Source organism: Temnothorax curvispinosus, unplaced genomic scaffold (genome assembly GCF_003070985.1).
Source record: "Temnothorax curvispinosus isolate PA1 unplaced genomic scaffold, ASM307098v1 QBEX01011522.1, whole genome shotgun sequence".
NCBI classification, from domain to species: Eukaryota; Metazoa; Arthropoda; class Insecta; order Hymenoptera; family Formicidae; genus Temnothorax; species Temnothorax curvispinosus.
In genome coordinates this window covers 12601-34515 of record NW_020221302.1, presented here as the reverse complement: position 1 = coordinate 34515, position 21915 = coordinate 12601, and the positions used below count along the sequence as shown (strand labels likewise).

General features: G+C 38.5%; 4 protein-coding genes across 7 annotated transcripts in view; 2 read left to right on the top strand and 2 right to left on the bottom strand.

Annotated features, from left to right (window-relative positions):
- Positions 1–1456: 1456 nt before the first annotated feature.
- Positions 1457–7305, bottom strand: LOC112461629 (exportin-5). The gene is made up of 9 exons (XM_025026945.1): positions 7120–7305; positions 5706–6403; positions 5317–5625; positions 3807–5210; positions 3271–3525; positions 3072–3195; positions 2625–2961; positions 2126–2495; positions 1457–1920 (listed from the first exon to the last, which is right to left on the bottom strand). The coding sequence occupies exons 2-9, from the start codon at positions 6390–6392 to the stop codon at positions 1759–1761; spliced, it is 3648 nt and encodes a 1215-aa protein (XP_024882713.1). The 5' UTR covers positions 6393–6403; positions 7120–7305; the 3' UTR covers positions 1457–1758.
- A 99-nt stretch (positions 7306–7404) lies between these two features.
- LOC112461634 (nucleoporin Nup37) lies at positions 7405–9006 on the top strand. 2 transcript variants are annotated; one of them, XM_025026954.1, is made up of 5 exons: positions 7405–7490; positions 7646–7856; positions 8025–8222; positions 8299–8666; positions 8750–9006. In XM_025026954.1, exons 2-5 carry the CDS (start codon positions 7707–7709, stop codon positions 9000–9002), a joined length of 969 nt encoding a protein of 322 aa, XP_024882722.1. In that variant the 5' UTR covers positions 7405–7490; positions 7646–7706; the 3' UTR covers positions 9003–9006. The 2 variants fall into 2 exon arrangements, with proteins under 2 accessions (XP_024882722.1, XP_024882721.1); XM_025026953.1 differs by having other exon boundaries at positions 7427–7561.
- A 351-nt stretch (positions 9007–9357) lies between these two features.
- LOC112461633 (gem-associated protein 5) lies at positions 9358–16504 on the bottom strand. 3 transcript variants are annotated; one of them, XM_025026950.1, is made up of 16 exons: positions 16163–16504; positions 14938–15267; positions 14475–14827; positions 13986–14303; positions 13648–13912; positions 13315–13540; positions 13174–13255; positions 12722–13094; positions 12003–12297; positions 11722–11925; positions 11475–11613; positions 11147–11404; positions 10794–11004; positions 10491–10703; positions 9948–10383; positions 9358–9816 (listed from the first exon to the last, which is right to left on the bottom strand). In XM_025026950.1, exons 2-16 carry the CDS (start codon positions 15244–15246, stop codon positions 9566–9568), a joined length of 3933 nt encoding a protein of 1310 aa, XP_024882718.1. In that variant the 5' UTR covers positions 15247–15267; positions 16163–16504; the 3' UTR covers positions 9358–9565. The 3 variants fall into 3 exon arrangements, with proteins under 3 accessions (XP_024882718.1, XP_024882717.1, XP_024882720.1); XM_025026949.1 differs by having other exon boundaries at positions 14938–15264; positions 16163–16503; XM_025026952.1 differs by lacking the exon at positions 16163–16504 and adding an exon at positions 15981–16138 and having other exon boundaries at positions 14938–15264.
- Positions 16505–16979: 475 nt separating this feature from the next.
- LOC112461630 overlaps positions 16980–21915 on the top strand; it is a 10707-nt gene continuing 5771 nt past the window's right edge. Inside the window, exons 1-7 of the mRNA XM_025026946.1 lie at positions 16980–18008; positions 19382–19562; positions 19992–20106; positions 20278–20521; positions 20685–20843; positions 20949–21176; positions 21323–21469. Of these exons, the coding sequence (XP_024882714.1) occupies positions 17835–18008; positions 19382–19562; positions 19992–20106; positions 20278–20521; positions 20685–20843; positions 20949–21176; positions 21323–21469 (1248 nt within the window). The 5' untranslated portion in view covers positions 16980–17834. The remainder of the gene's footprint in view (positions 18009–19381; positions 19563–19991; positions 20107–20277; positions 20522–20684; positions 20844–20948; positions 21177–21322; positions 21470–21915) is intronic.

The following is a 21915-nucleotide window of genomic DNA, read 5'->3' as shown; positions in this document are numbered from 1 at the left end:
TCCATATGTTCTCGCATAGATCGTGTACGTATACATATACATATCTTCTTGATTAAAACTGCCGTCTCGACTTGTATGTAAATATAGTAATCGCGTAAATTTAATTGATTTGTATGCTGTACCGCGATTTTTCAATTTTTTCAACGTTCGCGAGAAAACGGCTGTAAGGAAGACGTTGATCGACTTTTCGTGTACATACTCTTCGGCGTCGATTCACGCCTTGAAACAAATCAACGAATCGTATAACATGAAATCCGAAACAAATATATATATATGTAGCGTGTTTTGTGTAGACGAGCGATTACATTCGTTCTCTTCTACTCTGATATAAGCTCAAACGCTATAAGATTTTATTGTACAATATGTATATACTTATATGTATATATATATATAGATATATGACACCGATGTAATAAACTATACCTCGAAATCCTTAGCGTAGTATAATACAATAGATAGGTTCTTTTTAGCTGCATTCTTTCCACAAATTTATTAGTTCTTTTTCTCTCCCTAAATCGCGAACATATCTGTTTTATTTTAAGTATCACTAAAAATAAAGAAGGCTTTCAGCTAAAGAGAACAGACCTAACGTGCTACAGACACTACAAACTTCGGAGACATAATTTAGAAAATAGCACAGGAAAAGAAATAGTAAAGAAAGAGAATAAGAAATATACTACAGTGTTTAGTTTTGCACACATCAGTCACAGCTTGCACTCGCGTTTCTATTCTTACTTCGTTTATACATAAGCAATGAAATTCACTTTGCGGCTCGCTCACTTTCGCGTGTATTGTAAAATTTTACTCATCACACATTAGTCTTATCACAATAGTCTCTTACGTCTTCATTGTACAATTCCCCCACAATCCTGAAGAATTTTTATGTGCCACGAAGGGTGGCATTGTGTGATGCGTTTGGAATTATTTTTATAAAAACGTTGATTAAAATGGACCTTGAAAGGATGACAACGCATCGAAAAATTTCTGTCGCTACCCAAGAGATCAAATGTTCATTTTTTGATGTAACCAACAAAGTGGGACGCGAATGATATCGACCTCGTTCTTCCTCCTGCGCGAGTCTTTAAAATTAATTAGAATAAATAAAAGTAACGACAGAATGTGCAGTGTAAAAAATTATCTACACTTATCGCCGAAACGCGTGCTGCATCTTCGTCAGTTTGAAATTTACGATCGATTTCAGAGTGAGGAAAGTGCAGAAAGATCTCCCCCCGATTGCTAATCATAAATATTTATGTACTATGAATTAGATGTATTTATAATTTATAATCCGAGACTTAATTTTTGGAGCACCTAGTGATTGAGTGAGGGCACGGTTATGCCCGAGGATTCCGGAAGTATCGCCTCCATTTTCTACGTGATTGCAATTTTATCAAAAATTGCATGCTACTACTTTTCTTGTGTACTTTCTTTCACGAAATACATTTCTTTTTTTTTAAATGTTCTCGTTGAAAGTAAAGTATACAAGTAAAAAATAATCTTTGAATTTGCAATTGTATAAATCCGAGGTGATACCTCGAACACTTTAACCCGGCTTTATTTACGGCCATCAGTAAGTCGCCGTAAAAAAATTTGTAAATTTTCCTAGAAAGAAACGCACCGTTTCAGCTGTTTTGAATCGAACGTTCTTTCTTTGAGCCATTGATATGGCACCCTTGAAAAGAGACCTTTTTACAATAACTTATAATTATTTATTGAGTTAGACCAGCTATGCAAAATGTGATTCTCTAAAACTGTCTGCTACGTAGATTCAGCGAACAGTGCTGTTATTCCCGTGTCAGTGGCATTCTTCGAGATCTCATCCACGCGCACTAGATGAGGCTTAGCAGATACCTCTATCCGCGGTAAATTATCTATCTTGACTTCCTTACGGAACAATTGCCCTACGCTTCTGCCGATAAGCTGTAAAAGACGCATTGAGACCCGATTATTATTAGACCGTTTAAATAAATAAAAAGAAAAAAGAAAGAAACATACAATAATAGAATCATGATAAATCATGGAAATTCCTTTTACAAAATTTTTAACAAGACTTTAAATGCAGACTTCAAGTTAAAGAATTTACCTTAAGGTATATAGACATCCTTTGGATATTGCAATTATATACCTGATTAGTGATTTTCTTGAAGAGATCCTTCTTTCCCTTCTCGACCTTGTTGCCTTTCGTGCTGACCACCGACATTTTCTCATCAAAGCGCTGCAAGTCGGCGGGATTGACCCCCGGGATTTGCTGCATCACTTCGATAATATTCGGAAACTTAGGTCTGAGGCACTCGTAAACTTGTGCGCCTAGAGTGATAAGAGAACCCTGATTGGCCTCGTGCTGACCGTGCAATTGTAAACCTTGAAGAACGGCGACCATAATGTGTGCTGCCATAGAGGGAGTAACACTGCCATCAGCTGCCAGTGCTCGGACTACAGGCCCAGTCAACATTGTAGCCTTGAGACTCGCGTTTGAGTCGTTCCATGCAAGCGCCCTAGAAATACACATTATTAGTTAAAGATACTTGGGAAAAAAAAACTTTTAAAAACTCTTAACAAATTTTCATTTACAATTTCACAATAAAAACGGCGGTGACACTTCTATTCATATGATTATATTTTACCCTAATACGCATAGGACGACGCTGTGACAAGTAGATGGATGACGCAAAACAAAAGTCCCAAGCTCGCTGACGACCTCGGCGACGATGCTGTTTCCCCGCGAGAGAGGTGGATCCACTGCCATTCCTCCGTTGTCCTGTTCCATGGTATCTGGAGGAGTGGCGTCGCATGCGGCTCCACCGACCAGAGCCACTTTTAACACGTCCACGAAGTCCCTGGTCAGATTCCTGTTGAGCATGTCGTCGATAACTTCCTGCGTATCGGTGTTCTCTTCGTCCAGACCGCCGGACTCGTAGAGACGCGCTATGTACTGCCACTTTGCGCTTAATCTTTGGCACACTGAAAAAATATCGCGTGGAATGATAAGATTGTTTCGTTATTTATTTTTGTTTGACATGGTCAAACAAAAAGCGCAGAAAAGTGGGAAGAAAATGGTTTTGAGCACTCACTGTGTGTGGATACGTGAGCCAATACAGGTACTAGTACGCTCTCGTAAAATGCCGGCGGGCATGAGTATATAAACGGCTTCATAAACACACGTATAATCGGCCGTAGTCTATAGTCTGGAATCACCTAGAAGAGATAGAGGCATTTTTTAATTTCTGTTTGATAACATATATATAAAATAAAATAAAATAATTAGATTACCTCCATATTCGAGAAAACCGAATTCAACAAGGCTGGTGCAAGTCCAGGCAACTGGTAAAAATCTCGACCGATCATGTGACAGCCACTACCCAACATATGGTAACATTGGTCATGAATCGTACTCAGGAATGATTGCATTCGAACCAGAGAGGGGCCTGAGGCCTGGTCTGTTTCACTATTGTTGTCGTTGGTTACATTCACGCCCAGAAGAGTCGCCTTTTCCGACTCCAAAAGGCCATGAGCATTTTTGTAGCCCTAGAATAAAAACAGATATATTCAACAATCTGTTTAACAAGAACAAGATATTTCTCTCAATGCAACTCCGTTATTTTACTCGCAACGATTAGTAGTTGCGCGTCTTAAAAAACTCAATTTTTAAAATACCAAATATTTATTTCTGTAACTACATTTCTGTCACACGTTAAAACAATTATAAATCTAATTAATTACAAGTTTAATTTCGTACTCAATTTTTTGCATCTATATCAACTTTGCTTCCACACCTCAACTCAATTAGTAATAATATTAAATGTTACCTCAGATAGAGCGGCAAGAGCGGCATGACTGAAGAGATCATTCATTGTTCGCAATAGCGCGAAAAGTGTTGGCAAAATGGGGATCACATGAGGTGTTGCTGGGTTTCGATATACCGGATTGCCGCTCTCGCTGAGCGCGGCCACGAAGCCACCCCTGGCCGCGCGATCGGGATCTTCCGGGATCGAGCACCGTTTAACCACGCTCAGCACAGTACAAATACACATCATGAGATCACTACGATTGCGTCTGGCTGGATCTTCCAACATGTTCTCCACCGGTGGTCTGTCCAGCCCCACGAATTGCATAAGTTCTAGCGGTCCCTTGAACCAATCCGTGCCAAGGGCAATGAACTTCCTGGACGCATCACCGATCACCTCCGTGACGAATCGAGTCTGTCTCTCGTAGTCGCAGAAGTGATTCGAGATGAGGAGCAATGCCTCATATAGCATGACACTCTCCACTCGAGACAATGGGCTTGGGTCCCGGGTTAAACTGCGCACCATTGTGTGTATCTGTTCGAATACTGGCAGCAATAACAGCGGATACTTGAGACTAATCTTCACCATAAGGCTAGCCGCGTGTCGCCGCACATTTTTGGCCGCTCGTGAGCGATTGCGCTCGTTCTCACCGGGCACCTCAAATACCAACGTGGCGAAGATCTTCTCAAGAACACGCGGTAGAATAGCGACGCCCGGCATGGCCATCGAGCCAGTCGACATCGACAGAAATACGAAAAGCGCACTTATACAAGACAGCAGAGCGGATAGAAGCCAAGGATCTTGCGGTGAATAGCCCAGACAGAGTTCCAACAGCTGTAAACCGGTTTGAACACTTGGCCGCTCATTGATTAGCAAAATCCTGGACACAACAGAATCTAGTGCCTGCGCGAGGGCTTCCCATTCGAGATACTCTCGGTCGTTCTGATCGCTCTTGTATCGCAGATTTGACATACCCTTGGTGATCTTCGCGGTCAGCCACTGTTGCACGTACATAAACGTTACTAAAGGTGCCACCATAGTTGCGTTTCTAAATCCTTCTAATAGATCCATTCTGAAGCGATGTAAAAAGACGTTGAACTCCTCCTCCGAGTCATAATCGACCAGGCAGTACGTGGTCATGCCGTTGCTCTGTCTACCATGTGGATACGTAACGCGGACCAATTTGGGCGCAGTATGTTCCACGTATTTGGGCACATACGTAAGCAGCAGCGAGTCTGTTTTGATTTGTTCATGCTTAAATAACATCACCCAAATCGCGTTCGCTAAATGCGTGAGCGTGAGGCTCGGATACATGGTGAACGTGAGCACGGTGTCCAGAAAGAGATTAAAATGTGTCGGCCGTATGCTAGAGGCGTCATCTTTTCCCCATACGGCGCAAAGTTGTGTCGCCATACCAGTCAGTACCTGAAATGATAATAATTACGCGAATAATGATCGATTTTTCATACTAAACCTACAAGATCCAAATTTATTGAGCGCTATTATTAATAGCGATTATCATGATAAGTACTTGTGTAAGCTTCTTCAGAAATAAGTAATGATTTTCATGGAAATTCGTAGGTCCAGCGAGGGGCGGTGGAGCGGTGGCTGCAGTATAAATAAATCTCAAGGCCTCCTCTGAAAACAGGATCATCAGTTGCTTTCGATCTTCAGCCTTGCCTTTGCGATTTACAATTTGAAGCAGGCATTCAGCGGCGGAGCACTGAAATATAGGATCTCCTAGTAGGAGACACAGTATCTGCAACAATCTTCCATCTTCGGCCATCACATGATTTATAGAAACCCACTCGACAAATCCAGTTAACGTAGACAGCACTACCTGTTATAATAAAGACGTTAGAGTTCGTTGAAAAACGCCAGTTACCAATATACGTATCCTTTTCAGATACAAGAACTTACTTGAACGACTTTACTGTGTGCCGCAGCTTCGGACGTCTGTCCTAAGGCACTTTTCTTCTGAAACTCTGAAAAGTGTTGCTCCATTAGTCTTAGGAAGAAGCTAAAGATCTCAGCCATGTTTGTAGTCAACGCCTGATATATATCTTTCCTCCTCTGGTTAGATTCGAGGGTCTGTAGGAGTGCCACATCCTCCACCAATCTGAGGAACACCAACAAGACTAACTCGGTTTGACTCTCGCCTCGCGTGCAAGCCTGACTGAGCTCGGCCAACAGCGTGGGCCATTGCTGGGGCCATTCTCGCTTTATCATCTCGACTACGACACGAGACAGAGCGTCCTTTATGTGTGCCTCTTCCTGCAGAAGCGGTTGGGTGCCCTCTTGAAGTAATTTCATGGCATTCTCCTTGATGAAGATCTTTTCCGACTGTGAGATTTGTGTCCACCGATATTTCACACAGTGCTCCATCAACTGTAGACCAAAGTGGCGCACCACTGAGCTTCTGTCGGGTGATTTCTGTGCCAAGTACAGACCGCATTGTGCACATAATGGTGAAGACTCCTTGAACCTCTCACAGGCATTGTACATCTCCAGACGTTGCGGTTGAGATATACCAGGTGACATCATCATCTCGACCACTCGAGCCAGTTCTGCCGATATCTGGGCGACATCGCCCACTCCGAACTCCATTCCTACTTGCACTGAAGTAGATGAATGAGACAGTTCAATATACGTAAGCTATAATAAACAATGTTTGTTGCATAATATTTTAACAACTACCTCATCAAATAACTTTATCATAACTTCTTTATCAAATAAAGAAAGACACAGAAATAAAGAGAAAATAAAGGGAAGAGAGAATATACAAATTTGCTATCCTATCTCTATGCTAATCGACAACATATGTGTATCGCTTATCACGAGAAAGACGTTCCTGCCTAAAGATTTTCCTCGGGAATAATTAGCAATCGAGAACATCTGGCATCATCAATAAACACATTTATATAACGCAATCCAATAAATTTATTTTAACGATTAACCCAAATTTGATTTTTATTGAATAATTCTTCGACGACGGACTTCGAATTTATCATTGTATAACGACAACACTTCGCGCAACTTCACGAAGCTGACGCAATATACCGTAACGCGGCGACAATAAGCCGGTATAAATAATCAAAACGAGGTTGCCTTACGCAGGTGCAAGCGTGCACAGCCGCGAGGGTGCGGAGAAAGAGCTCGGCGGCTGCGGCGGTGTCGCGCTCGTCGTCGACGAGGTCGTGCTTTCCGGTCGCGGTGAATATTCACAGGCGGACACGGGCGAGCACACGCGTGAGCAATCAACAAAACAGATTGTCGCGTGCACGCGCACCGACCATGCCTTGACTTGACACCACTCGCTCGCTCACGTACTCACCTGGGTGACGCGGAACTGCGGATACGAGACGGAGCTTGGCGGGGCCGCGTGGACGGCGGGATGCTCTCCGGCGTCGCGCCGCACGTCAATTCATACCTGCACCGCCGTCGTCGGGAAGGGGGGAAAAAAGAGCGCAGAGTCGATGTGACGATCGTGTGCTACGCTCGCCACACACAGCAGGCTCGGACTCGGACTCCGCCAGTTTTCCGGAGATGCGGCACGCTGGTGGCTGGCTGGCCGGACGATCGCATACGCGATCACGTGCTGCCCTCTCGGCGGCACCGTGGCCGCGCGGCCGCCGCCGACGGGCCGACCTAACCTAACTCGACCGGGCGTGTGTACACACACGCCGCTTTTTCACCCGGATCGCGGTGAGGAAACAAGCTGTATCCCGGTCTATTTGCTTCCGAGTGTTTCCCCGATGTATTTACGTCGTGTATCTGTAATCCTCCTCCTTTCTCTCTACTGTTAACGATCGATCGACGCGGTAAAATCGCGCGAAATTAACCTGTCTCCCGCCTCGCAGGTTATGCCGGCTCTGTTCCTACCCGCGCACACACGTACGTATCAGAGACGAGGTAGAGAGGATGGACGAGGCAGTCACCACGCCGCCTACGTTTAAACGGAGTTTCTTCGAGCGGATCTACTGCGTGGAGTTTTCGCCGTACGAGTGGTCGCAGCACCTGATCTGCATCGCCCTCGCCAAGGAGATCGTCGTCGGCACTGTCAGATTTCAGGTTCGTGCGCGGAATTGACGCTCTCCGATGAGAATTGTCATCGCTTTTTTTAAATTTTATTAGAAATTGTCAATATGTAGATTAAAAAAAAAAAAAAAAAAAAAAAAAAGTGCAAAATACATGATTGCGATACAGGATTTAATAAAGTTTGCAAACTTTAAATGGCAGGATGAAGACGACGCCGTGGAAGACATGGCGTATAATCCTATCAGAACGTTTAATCACGATGCCAGGCCTCATGCGATCACCTGGAGTCCAGAGACCTCCCTAAGCATCGTCCCGAAGATCCTCACGTTCTGCGTTGCTGGATCAGACTTCAAAATAAGATTGTACAACAGTAATCTGAACGATATCAATGTGTACGAGGTAGGAATCCCTGAAAATTATGTGAGTTTACAGTATTGTTGAATTTGACGCAAAGGCTGTGATGAATGTTTTAAAGATTTTAGAAGGTCACAAAGATTATGTAAACGCAATCTCCTATGAACCAGAGGGTGAATTATTAGCGTCGGTCTCCGACGATCATACGAGTAAGCTGTGGGCGGTTAAGGAAAACCAAAAGTGCGTGTCTACATTTTACTTGACATCACCTGGTATAAGCGTATGTTGGCACAACGAAGAATCCGGCAAGCTCTTAGTAGCGGAAAAGAATGGTTTAATACGTATGTACAACGTCAGGAGCCAACAAGCGATCATGTCCCTCGACTCTGGGGCCGTTCCCCTAACTGCAGCTGATTGGGGACCAAATCCTTTGAAAGTCATCTCGATGGCTGCTGGAGAATTGCTGCTTTGGGACTTGTCCAGACCCAGGTAATAAGGAATTTGACTTTAAATCCTCCTGAATCGCTGGTGCACCCTTTCATTAAATTTGCTCTATTTATTTCCAATTCTAGTCGGCCTCTTGATGAACGAACGCTTCATGTGGAAGGTGGTTTAACAGCAAAAATCTCACATGCGAATGAAAACCTGGTGTCAAGTATTGGATGGCCGGATAATTTGTTGAAGGTTGTCAATTTAAGATCGAAAGTAGTGGTATTATGCGGAAAGGTGAAATTAATCGGCGGTATGACGTGGCATTATAAATTACCCTATGTCTGTGCTGGAAGTGACAGAGAGCTATGTTTTTGGAGAATAAATATAAATTAGGATACATTGGACAGTTATGTTCAGAAAAGAAATCTCTTTCCAACCTTTTAGAATTTAGGATACTACGTAGCGATTTAGAAAATAATTTCTTTTATTATGCTTTAAGGCTCCTGGGTGCTCGCCTCTTTTATCCTTGTTTGATGACGTCAGAAGCGGCGAGTACCCAGAAGCCTGTTAGAAGAACAATAACTTTCAACACATCACGAATGCATTGAGGTAAAATTTTGATCCAAGCATATTCTCTTGTTGCGAATGTGTGGTAAATTAAACATTTTTGTATGCGTACATACATTTATATATGTATATGTAAGTCTCTCTATATCTCTCTATATATGTATATGTACATATAAGTCTCTGGAGATAAAATTTCACACTTTTGTAGAAAAAAAAATGTATTTTTATAATGTACTTTACAACTACAAGATTTACATGGATAACATATAAAAGTAATTTTTGATGCACAGCTTATCATTTACAGCGATATAAAAATCTTAGTATATTTTGCTATTTTTCTTTATACTTCTATTTTTCTCAAAACTCTTAACTTTTATTTAATGAGATATTCACAAGTTTTCCGATAAACTTTGTTCCATTCCAAATTTCTTTACCTCTTTCCTTAATTCTTCTAAAAATTGTAAAAGCTTGTCACTATCTTTCAATCTGTCAGCAATTAAACAAGCTTTGTGAAAGACGATGTTGGGATTCGGTATGCAAACTCGTTCTTCATTGAATTTATTTATATCAAGTTTGAGTTTTTCTGCTTCTTCTTCGATATTCCTATAATCACCATTTTGGATCTCATCTTTTGTTTCCGCTGCAAAATATAAATTTAAGATTAATATTTGTATGTACAAGACAATAAATTATTATTATGAAATTGATCTGTATATATCGTATATCAAACAAATCAAGCAAAAGTTTAACACACTAGAAGAAAGAACTAACCCGCAAAAGCCATAAGTTTGTCTTCCAGTTGATTATGTTTAGAAATCTTGATCTGATGAGATAGGCTTGTTTCATTTATGGTATCTTCTAGCAAATCTAACATCAACTGCACAAACTGCGTTTCTTCTTCGATCGATAGCTCCTCTAAATATTTCGTTAACCAATTCAGGAGACCGATACATAAGTAAGCACGTATACTCTGGGACACAGGATAATTGCTCTTTGCATAAATGCTGTCCTCGTCCGTTGGTTTCTTGGTATCCAATTTCGTGAGAACATGCGTGAAGAATCCTTCTTTTATCGTTACTCCACATTTCGTCGCTCTATTTTCGAATTCGTGCACATTGCCTAATGCCATTGTTAAATACTTTAATCGCATTTCTTTTGTATCGCACGTGGCCGCCATGGCAATTTGATAACTGATATTTATTTGCATCTGAAGAAATATAATACAATGTGTTGTTATAACGAAAAGTGAGTATTGTTATTAAATACTGTCTACGATAAGAGTATTGGCCATTTTTATTTCTGTCTATATCTTACCACTTTATCGTTTGTTAAATTTTTGAAAACGATGTTGGTATCATCTTTCTTGCGCAAAGCACCATAGTAAGAAAAACCAAATTTTTCCTCAAGAGCTTGTAGCATACCGGTACTTTCTTTTCCTTCCAACCACATTCTCATCATGCCAAGCTCGGTCTGGTTTGAGAATGTGCTCATGATCATCTCGTGGGCGTTTATATGTACGTTCAGATACTGCATACAAAATTTTTAGTTGCATATGGATATAAAAATGTACATATGTATATATATACATATATGTGCGTGTTGTGTGTAAAAATGCACCTGAACTTGTCGCATGTCTGCGATAAGGGAATGCGCTTTCGACCAGTCTGACTTCATGAGAGCACGCGTCATCGCATCCACAGCTAAGGACGTACCATATCCTTCGTCACCGCTTAAAAATGCTAATTCTGACGCTACCTCCAAACAATGTATGTCTTTTCGTCGAGAAAGAACCTTTGCTGCCTTGTCAAAGTATCCTAATTTTACGTGACTGATATATGGAACATCAAAAGTTAATTTAATAGAAACTTTTTATAACTCTATTAATTATTGTGAAAAATACATTTTCGTTATAACTATACGACACTTACGATTATTAACAAGAAGTATTAATTGGAAAATAATTGTTTTACCATTGAGCTGCCTGTTCCAGTTGACCTTTATAAGTGGCCCATTCCGCCCAAGATTCTAATATTTTATTTATAAACGTATCAGCAGCATCCAATTTACATCGCGCGAGTGCATAAGCCTCTTTAAACATCTTAGCATTTATAAATACTTCTATGGCTTCGTAAATTTTGTGTACAGCTAGTAAATATGATACTGCTTTTTCCGGATTGTTTTGAATTACCAATTGATGCGCATACGCCTCGCACATTTCTTTCCACACTCTGTAAGATTAGTCTCGATTGTATAACTAATATCCACAAATTATATTTGTAAAAATATATTCATACGTACTTCGCGGAAACATTAGGTGCAAGCGATACTAAAAAGTCATTCAATTGATGATCTTTGGCTGCACTAATTAGATTGTTTTTCAGATCATCACACCACATATCCATCTCAGTAACGACATCTGAATTATCCTGTGTTAACTCTGAGAATAAATAATAAATCATTAATAACGATAATATGTAAGTAATTGTAAAGTAATAGTAATTGTAAAGTTGTATGCCAATATAGTGTTATGTACAGTTAAACTTACTTTCATTGGAAATGAGTGTTAAAAGATCTTCTTTCTTTTCGCAAAATAATGACGACTTCGTGATAGCATCATCTTCTTCGATATGGTTACTTCTTATATCATACTTGATAAAATTCAGGATTTGAGATTTATCGCTTATTACTTTGTTATATGTACTGAAGTACGATTTTCTCTCTTTCTTCTTTGGTGGCGGCACTTGAAGTTCTGTAATTGAAAATCTCAACTATTATCGATGCCAATCGTGTGTATCGTATCGGTTGTAAAAAAAATTATGTATTTACTTGTGGAAGCTACTTCGGCAGGTTGATTCGCTGGTATGGTCGAATTACTCTCGAGATCATCCGTTTTATTTTTTGTCAACTTTTTCTGCTGTTTATGTTTTCTCTTTATGGCCTTAATGTCAGAAAGTTGCTTCGGCGATTGCGCCGGTAAAGTATAATTCCATATGTGTAGCGTGAAGTCTGACGAACCGGTCATTATCAATTGTGGTTTGAGAGGACTCCACATACAGCATAGTACAGGTCCATCGTGACCCACGTATGTGCCCATCAGTTCCTGTTTTTCAACGTTCCATACCTAGAAAATGATATTTGAAAAAAATTACATAACGATATAAATTATTCTGAAAATATTTAAATGAGATTTTATATTTACAACATGATATATAAGTGATATAACACAATGCTGTATGACACAACATATGATGAATATTAAATACAAATTTAATTGGGATGACGCATAACTCTGTATAAGAGTGATCGAGTGTAGATGGAGAATCTGGAGTTCAATACTTGACTCTCGTTCCATGCCTCAGTTTTATAAGAGGTTGATTGAAGAGTTGAAAGTTACGAGTAAAGAAGTTATGAGATGAACGGTAACCCGTTTCGGGAACCCATGCATATATCATTCTACAAGCTTAATAAATAGGCACAGATGAGTTATGATGCCATCATATAATCTAATTGCTTGAACAGTACTATATAATCCATGTATATTTGACCTGTGCGGTATTGTCGTAGCTACCAGACACTAAGTGCCCACTGAAATGCGGACTCCAAGCTAAGCACACCACTTTTTCAGAGTGTCCATTCAACGTTGCTACTATCCTGTGCATCGTGCGTTGTTGAGAATCATCATCGTTGTCTATAACGTCCTCGGCACCTGTCGCTTCTAATTCCTTTATCAGCTTTGACATATCAAAAACCATTATGCTACACGAATCAGAGGCAACAGCTAAGTAGTTGGCAATTGGCGACATGCATTTATCTGCCATTGTGCTTTCGGGATGCCACGCCAAGCAATTCACCATGGCCCTTAAAATGTGTATCGAGTTTCCGCGTTTCCTCAGCTTCTGATCGTAGAATATAATTGACCTAAGAGAAACAAAATACGTTTAAAGCATTTCTTCAATTATTTTTCAAGAAAGTATGTTTTATATATGTAAATATATACCCATTTTCTAATGCGGTTGCTAAGCACAAGTCGGATTTCCAAGAAAATTCCAAACATCCTTCCTTTATTACAGACATAGGTTCTGAAATAGAAGTAGCAATATAATAAAATGCAACAAAACGATGAGTATTAACATCTTACCATCACTCGGCGCGGATTTTTTGTACGCTACTAATTCTCCTTCTGCACAGGAGAACAAGAAGGATTCTGATTTAAGTTTAGCCCATTCAAGCTTGTAAATGGTATTTCTGTGATATTGTCTGTACAATATAGGTGGTTTGTTAGTTCCAATTGCATCAAATACACCAACGCGACCCTCTCCAGTACCAAAAGCAATAGTGGATTCATCCTCCGGGGACCATGATACCTAGTGTAATAAAATATATTTTTGTAATATTAATTCATAATTCATTTCTTTCACATGAGAATATACTTATTTCAAAAAACAACAGATCTTGTACGAGAATTTCTTACCGCTCTTATTTTTCCTTTTATCTTCTGCCAATGCATAACAACGTCAAAAGTGGTTGCATGAGGTTCAGACAAGTTCCACAGACGCAACATCATGTCTCCTGCGCCGAATGCAATACGCGAGGTATCAATAGGACAAGCGCTCATGCAGTAGACAAATCCTCCTTGCGTAGGAATCTTATGTTCCAGAATCGCCGATTTCGTAGGATCGCTGTCACGTTTGCAACATATAACCCAGCGATCTTGTGCCAAAGACCAAACTCTGAGTCTGAGAAAATATTAACAATATTGAAAAATTTCAATACTCATATATTCGTAATTTATGCGAAGCGTTTACTCACTCAGAATCTGTCTTCAAATCGTCAGATATTGCGTCGTATTTGGGTACGGTAGCTATGGAAAATAATCCCCTATTATGAAACGTATGGAACAATTTGTACTCAGGCTTGTCTTTGTTTGACGAAAGATCCCAAGAAAGAAGTTCGCCCCAAAGAGAGCTAGTCAGAAGCATATTAGGCTTTGCCCAACACACTGCAATCCAAGTTCCATTCGTACCACTGAGCTTGCTTTTATGTGATATAGCCATGATTGGTGTACTTGGTAGGTGTATTACAGTTTCATATCTACCATCTCTACCAGCTCTCCAAATGAATACAGATCTGAACATAAAAAAGATGAATATAACAGTAGGAATTTCTTATAAGTTACTTGTTTCTTGCTTTTTTTTAGTACAACAATGTATGTACATTCACATATAATTTTACAAACATAATTAATTTAGTAGTATATAAGAGAAAAGATATGTACATATTACGAAAGCTTTGTCTCACCTATCTTTTGCGCCAGAAGCTAAAAGTAAATCTCTCTTATTTCCTCCATTTAACACATTCATGTCTGAAGGGCACCAAGATAAGCTAACTATGTCCTCGTTGTGTCCCCTCATTTTATATAATATCGTTTCTTTCTGAACAATATAAACTAGTCCGCTTTTAGTACCTATCGCTACAAGACCAGAATCATGAGGACAGCAAGCTAAACATGTAGCAGTTAGCTTGCCCAGAGGTACTATTTTACAAGTCTGATACTGTATATTACAGTACATTAGCAAACCATCCGAATTCACTGCGCATGCAAGATTACTATCTTTGGCTGACCAGTCAACCCCTACAATCAGTTTACTTCCCTGTATTAATAAAGATATATTAATATGAGTTACAGAAGTAATTAAAAGATCACTTTTTTTAACGTTTATTACGAAATATATTTAATTTTTTTCTATCGCGTCCTACTTACTTCAGCGAAAGGAAATTCCACTAATAACTCTAAGGTATCCACATTCCAAACCCTGGCTTTATTATCGTCACCGCCACAGATTAATAACTCGGGACTATCCGAGTTCTCGAGCTTAGGACAAAACGCCAACGCGGTTACTTTGTCTTTAAAGTAGTCCTTGATTATAGAATACTGCATGACATTATCCTCTTTCGGCTTGGCGATGACGATAAAGTTCCTCGCGCCCCACGCCACAGTTCCACGACTCGAGCAGGCGAGGACATTGCTCAAATACCAGTTCGGCGAGGGAGGCAATGTTACTTCGTTCATTCTGTCGCGTTGTATTCCCTGTTAACAAAAGGAAGAGTCCTTGTAAGATTAATCCAGATAGACAGATCTGTTAAAAGTGTCTGCTGCAAACAGGCAGAAGTATAATAGATCGGCGCGCAGTTCATCAAGCTGGAATATATATGTGTATTAAATACACTGTAATTTGTTACTTATTAATTTCTAGCTATATTTGCGCACCAAGTACCGCGCCTGACTTGCATTGCCGTTGATCATTTATTGACACTTTTACGAGCCTAACTACATATTTATAATAGATCAGTTATTAACTAGTATGATAGCAAATTGACTGCAAAAACTGGGCAGAATCTGCCCTTTCATAGGTCTTTAAACGATCTGTTTCATTTAAATGATTATAAAATGCTTGGCATCCGCTGGCAATTCGCTCTTAGATTATATCAGCAGGCTCTACCGACGAAACACGAGTTTAATCGCAGGTATATACAATTGACGCCAATCTGCTGCAATACTCTGCCGGAATCTGCTAATAAATTACTAGTTAACATTTTGCTTAGATACTGGCAAAAGTCCTTTTTACTTTTAGTTTTTACTTGCAAAACTATGAAATATAGAAATATACACATACATATAATTATATAAAAATTTATATATAATTATAAGTATATATAACATTAAAATATACAAATATTATAAGTAAAATATGAAGATAAAATATATAAACAAGCAAAAATGTAAGGTGCAAAGTTTCGAATCACTTGTTTGAATCCACTTCTAGAACTCCACGAGGCGTGTCTTTGTTTTCATTCTTGCGCGCAGCCGGTCGATTGGAGGTTAACCGGTGTGCGGCCACCTTCAATCGTGGATTAATTATCGCACGACGTCCGTCGGCGACGATAGAACGGAATCGGAAACAATGTAAGCTTCAAATACCTATTACCTTGCTTGATTTGCAGTCGTAGTCAGTTGACGCTTTACGTTATCTGAGTTTCGCTGTTTATCGACCGTCTCGCAGGAACACGCGTGACAAATTAAGGACCTTGGTAGGTACGCGCAGTCTGACTGCCCGCGACGGTTATGTACTAAAAGCGCTAAAGCAGATCTCGTACTGATATTTATATGCTTGACAAAACACTTTTTCTTGCCAAAACATCGTATGTTTATATCAAGCGACAGAGGCCGAAAACGTTGATCTTTTAAAAGCGATAAAACCTGACAAACATGCGCGATGTATAAAAGCTGCAAAAAAAAAAAATCAAAGTATAAAGTGAAAAGATAACGAGATGCGCGTAATTAAATTCATATAAATCCCACTAACGAAGGTGGAGTAACACAAAACAATATATAAGACTATTATATTTTTCGTCAATGTGTTGAGTAAAAGTTTATAAATATGTTATATATACGTTAATATTCTTAAATTACGCAAATATATTTCTATTAATTCAATATATACATTTTTCCCAGTAAAAATTAGCCAATCGTGCTTATAACATTGAAAAAAAGAATGGCGATCAATTAATTTTTATGGTATTCTGATTAGATAAATGTGACGCTAATAGATAAATGAATCTAAACTTCAAGTTAAAAATCTATCGAAGTAAAACGAGAAATCGAGAACGAAAATGAAATACGAAATGAGAAAAAATGTTGCGAATTCAATTTTAATTCATTTTTAATTGAACATTTGTAGCTTCGAATATTTAATTGAACATTTTACAAGGGAAAATAAAACTTAATTTTTTAATGTATTTTTTTTTATTGTTTCTTTATTATTTCTTTATTGTTCCATTTCAAGTCTTTCAACTGACTCGCGACCAACTTTACTGAGATCTGCGAATTTGAATTTCACGTTCTCATCAATTAATGAAATTTTTATTTTTATTCTATTTATCTCGGAAGTGTCAAAATATCAAAATTACATTGCAGGTAGCATGCTACTTTATAAGAGAAATTTGTTCTATCGTTTTTAAACACGTATCATATACTATTGAAGATTGAGAATTGGAGATTTTAGAATTCGATCGATCAGAGCGATTAAATTTCATTAGCTGAATGGAATCTTAAAATTGCCCATCAGGAACCAAACTCGAAGCGATCTTAAATAAAACCGGATTATGAATATCGCCCTATTAGAAACAACTTAAAACAATTTTAAGGATCACGCCAGTGTCTGGCCTTATAGAAAAGCGTTCCGAGAGGCACGTTAAATTTTCCAGCTAGAACAAATACCTCCAACTATACATAGAATATAGATAGGAAAAATAAACTGCGACTAGAGGAGGCAGGCGCAGCTTTCTTACTTAGCGCGAATAAGGCTACACATGTGCTCGATTAATTTTCGTTACACAACTCGTGCATTTTCATAACCACTAGATGAGTAATAATTTTCTATCTCCCTCTTCCTATCTTTCTCTTTCTCTCTACTCCGATTGATAAACGATTCGTCAGCGTTTTTTAGAACGCGCAAAGAGAGGATTGTGACGGAGAGCTCAGTTGTGCGGTAATTCTCATTTTGCTCTTTCATCATTGCTGCATCTCGACGCCTCGGAGGATCCGCGGTGTCTGATCAGTCTGACTCGATTCGAACCTTCGTCATCGGTCCACGCGACATGATGCGGCCGATCGTGATCGCCGCGTTCCTTTTGCTCTTCTGCGGTCTCGCTGTGGCCGTGACATTTGACATCTCGCGTGACCTCTCGCTGAGCGCGCTCATGAAGGCAATGCGGGAGAGTGAGGAACGGCCGAGCAGCGCCAAATTCGACCCCGACGTCAACCTTAACACGGTAAGTGGATGAACATAATTTTTCCTACATTCCACACACAATTATATATTTTATAATACAATCTTATTAATCATCTCAATTACAATCTCGAGATATGATATTGCTAATTCATTGGTCGAATGGAATCTTGAATTCACTTGCGATCAGACTTAAAACAATCTAAATGTAAGATTGAGCTATGAATACCTTAGAAAAGAATAAAATCTTCATTTCAATCGGCAAAGATCGTATTTATAGTTCGATCTTGTATTTGAGATTTCAAGTACGATCTTCAGATGGTGCTTCAGGTGATCATTTCATCGGCTATATAAATGAAATCTTAAGATTATTTAAAACGATCGTAAATATAATCGGACTATGAATGTCGCTCTAAAAAATCATATTTGCATACTACATACTGCAGGTATATTAATAACGATCTTACGCAGATCACCCTTCTGCATGTGTGTGATTAAAAGATCTAAACTTCTGATAAAGCTACTCCCCTAGCATTAATTACGATTTTAATATTCACAAAAATATATATATATTTTTGAGAATTATTTACTTTTAATTTTGTCCAATAGCTAATGAATTTTCTTCTTCTCTTGTATTAAACTTTAAATATATGACAATATTTGAAACAATCGCTTTTTAATGTCTTTAATACCTATTGTACTTTTTCTAAAAATGTTTTCTATATAGAAATAGATATTTAAATCTATTTTTAAAACTATTAAATCTATTTTTCAATTGCAGTTGTCCAACAATTAAATACCAGAAAATCTCTTAAAATTTACGTTCGTAATATCATTTCTATCAAACTTCACGTTTTGTAATATAGCATGAATGGATTTTGAAATTTATCCTGCAGTTTTTGGAAATGATTTCATTACGATCACATATTTAGTTAGATATACATATAATATTGTTTAACTTCATTGTTTCGAAGTTAAATAATAATAGTTATTTGTGTAACAAGTGAGGTAAGATGAAAATTCCCGGGTGCGGAGTTTACGCACGAGCCGAAGGCGAGTGCGGTAACCGCACCCGGGAATTTTCATCTTTACACACGGCTTACACTCCCTATTTTATGTTGCAAGTGCCTGGAAAGTGGTCTATCACGCACGCGTAGCGTGCGTAATGGGGCACATTCCATGCACGTGTTGCATAAAGTCATTTGTTATATCAATTAAATAAATAAATAAATGCTTTGTATTTATTGCAAAAAACCGTAAATCGTTTCAAATAAATCATTTATAGAGAATTTTTTATATTTACAGAATAAATACGTATCTTATCATAAAAGTCAATAAATTTGACTTTTCGATAGATTTTGAGATCACGATTTGTGCTACTTATAGTGGTAAATAAAGTGTTTTTACTTCTTTCAGCTGCAGATGATAAGAAAAGCTGGTTATCCCGCGGAGGCTCATGTTATACAGACAAAGGACGGTTATCTCTTGACTCTTCATCGTATCCCAGGTGATAAGGATCAACCACCCGTGTTGTTGCAGCACGGTTTTCTGTGCAGCTCCGCCGATTGGGTCATCTCTGGAAAAGATAAAGGACTTGGTACCATCTTAATTAATTTTAAAAAATTGTCGATTATGCTTCTATCGGAAAAATTCCAAGATAAATTATCAAACTCCAACGGAAAATGTGCAAAGAAAATTTCCTAGAACAAATTCTAACGCGTCTTGGTTTTTGAAAGTTTTTATTTTTATTCTTAGTATTATATTAGTAGCTATATATAGTATTGTATATATATATAGCATAGTACGTTATATAATTGATATTTCGTAAGCAAACAATTTAGTCTATTGAAATTAAATATTTTTCCTTCTGATTTGACATAAAATTTCACTTTACTTAAAGTTGAATAAATGTGTAAGAAAATGATTAGATAGCATGTGATGTGGCTAGATGTGTATACAATATTATTAAACTTAATTATTTACATATAAATAATTACCGCAAACAATATTTTCTTTTTTATGTTAGCTTTCATATTGGCTGATCAAGGATACGACGTTTGGTTGGGCAATATTCGTGGAAATACTTATTCGAGGGCGCATGTTTCTCTATCTCCATCGGATTCAAAATTTTGGAATTTCAGGTATTTACACTAATAAAGTAAAAATAATAGCGCGTTAAAAATGACATAGTTGTAACAATATGTTAACTTATAATAAAAAACAAAAGTTGTCTAATTAATTTTATATTATTATAGCAGTGTACTTTGTTATGTTTTGTGATGGTATATCGATTGAATTTTTCGAATTTTCAGCTTTCACGAAATGGGCGTCTATGATTTACCTGCGATGATCTTGTATATCACGAATATGACATCGCAACCGTTGCACACATACATCGGTCATTCGATGGGGTCAACTGCTTCTTACGTGATGGCAACGGAACGTCCGGATATCGCTCGAATGGTGCGAGCGATAATCAGCTTGGCGCCTGTAGCCTTTTCGAAACATATAAAAAGTCCAATAAGAATTTTCGCTCCTTTCGTGAACGACTATGAGGTAATATGCCCGAATGTACTGTTACAAATGATTCTACTTTAAGATTAGGATCGAAGGTTGCTTATGAATTCAGTTCGTTAAAGAATAATTTAAATACTGGTTAAAACCTAAACAATTAAATTACAAAAAATTATATCGCGGTTAAGGGATCTGGGAATTACAGATAATCGCGCATTTCCTTGGCGAGAACGAGTTTCTACCGCGGAATTGTGTACTGCGTTTTCTGGCGAAGTACGTCTGCGAAGGGAACGACTTTGAGAAGGAGATCTGCACCAATACGTTATTCCTGATCTGTGGATTCGACAAAGAACAGTTTAATTATGTGAGCATTCCACGAACGTCGTGATCGAAGTGCAACTCCGATCAGCGCTTGTCACGTTTCGCACGCGCGATCACGTCTCAGATCGGATGTTATACTGTTTTCTAGACTCTGTTACCTGTAATTCTGAGTCACGACCCGGCCGGCGCCTCAACTAAAACGTTGTTGCACTTCGGCCAGGAGATCGAGTCGGGCAAATTTCGCCAATACGATTACGGAAGCGAGAAAAATCTGTTAATCTACAACGCAACAGAACCGCCGGACTACAATCTAGCGAACATCACCGTGCCGATTGCGTTATTTTACGCCGACAATGACTGGTTGGCTAACAGCCTGGTAGGTAACAAGAAAATGTATTTAGATCGAAAACAAACGTGGAAGATACATATTAGATTCATGTTAATTTTGTGTAAATCAAGCTTTATACAGAGTTGGGTAAAAAATGTAAGATAACATACGATAACTCATGATATTTCTTCAAGGACGTGAAGAAACTTTACAGTATGTTACCCAACGTACTGGACCTATACAGAGTACCGTTCCCTAAATTCAATCACCTGGACTTCATATGGGGCAAAGACGCGTTTGAGCTCGTGTACAAAAGATTGCTTGAGATCATGAAGAAGATTTGAGAGTCAGTCGAATAATGTTATGTCAATAATAAAGATAATAGAAGAATATGGGATACTGGTACACTAGTTTTTTCGATGCAACTGCGACCGTAAATTAAAATTAATTTAACTCATAGTATTTTGAAGTAGCTTATATACATATATATATGTAGGTGAAAAAAATATGCTAATAATAAATATCTAAGTAATCACTTTGATGTAGATCTCGATAAGTCACAGGAGGATTTATAGGCTGCATTCCAATATTTACTGTTAGCAACTGTCAGTACTGAAAATTTATAGTGTATACATGACGTAAAATATCGAAAAATATAGATTTTTAGTACTGACAGTAAATATCGGAATGTAACCGTAATGTAAGCAAATATGTATAAAAGATTATAATCCAATTGTAATCTAATCATAGATACTTTACTGTTTACCTGACTATTAGTAAGATTTTT

What these genes read in the sequence shown, in the direction of transcription:
- LOC112461629 (XM_025026945.1), bottom strand. Translation starts at nt 6,392, where the DNA reads ATGGAGTTCGGAGTGGGCGATGTCGCCCAGATATCGGCAGAACTGGCT. An exon ending in CTCTTGCCGCTCTATCTGAG is followed by an intron (nt 3,526 to 3,806) that starts GTAACATTTAAT and finishes TTTTTATTCTAG; the next exon opens with GGCTACAAAAATGCTCATGG. An exon ending in GTCGTCCTATGCGTATTAGG is followed by an intron (nt 2,496 to 2,624) that starts GTAAAATATAAT and finishes GTGTATTTCTAG; the next exon opens with GGCGCTTGCATGGAACGACT.
- LOC112461634 (XM_025026954.1), top strand. Translation starts at nt 7,707, where the DNA reads ATGGACGAGGCAGTCACCACGCCGCCTACGTTTAAACGGAGTTTCTTC. An exon ending in TCGGCACTGTCAGATTTCAG is followed by an intron (nt 7,857 to 8,024) that starts GTTCGTGCGCGG and finishes TTTAAATGGCAG; the next exon opens with GATGAAGACGACGCCGTGGA. An exon ending in ACGATATCAATGTGTACGAG is followed by an intron (nt 8,223 to 8,298) that starts GTAGGAATCCCT and finishes AATGTTTTAAAG; the next exon opens with ATTTTAGAAGGTCACAAAGA.
- LOC112461633 (XM_025026950.1), bottom strand. Translation starts at nt 15,246, where the DNA reads ATGAACGAAGTAACATTGCCTCCCTCGCCGAACTGGTATTTGAGCAAT. An exon ending in GCTTCTGGCGCAAAAGATAG is followed by an intron (nt 14,304 to 14,474) that starts GTGAGACAAAGC and finishes TTTTATGTTCAG; the next exon opens with ATCTGTATTCATTTGGAGAG. An exon ending in TAAAAGGAAAAATAAGAGCG is followed by an intron (nt 13,541 to 13,647) that starts GTAAGAAATTCT and finishes TTATTACACTAG; the next exon opens with GTATCATGGTCCCCGGAGGA.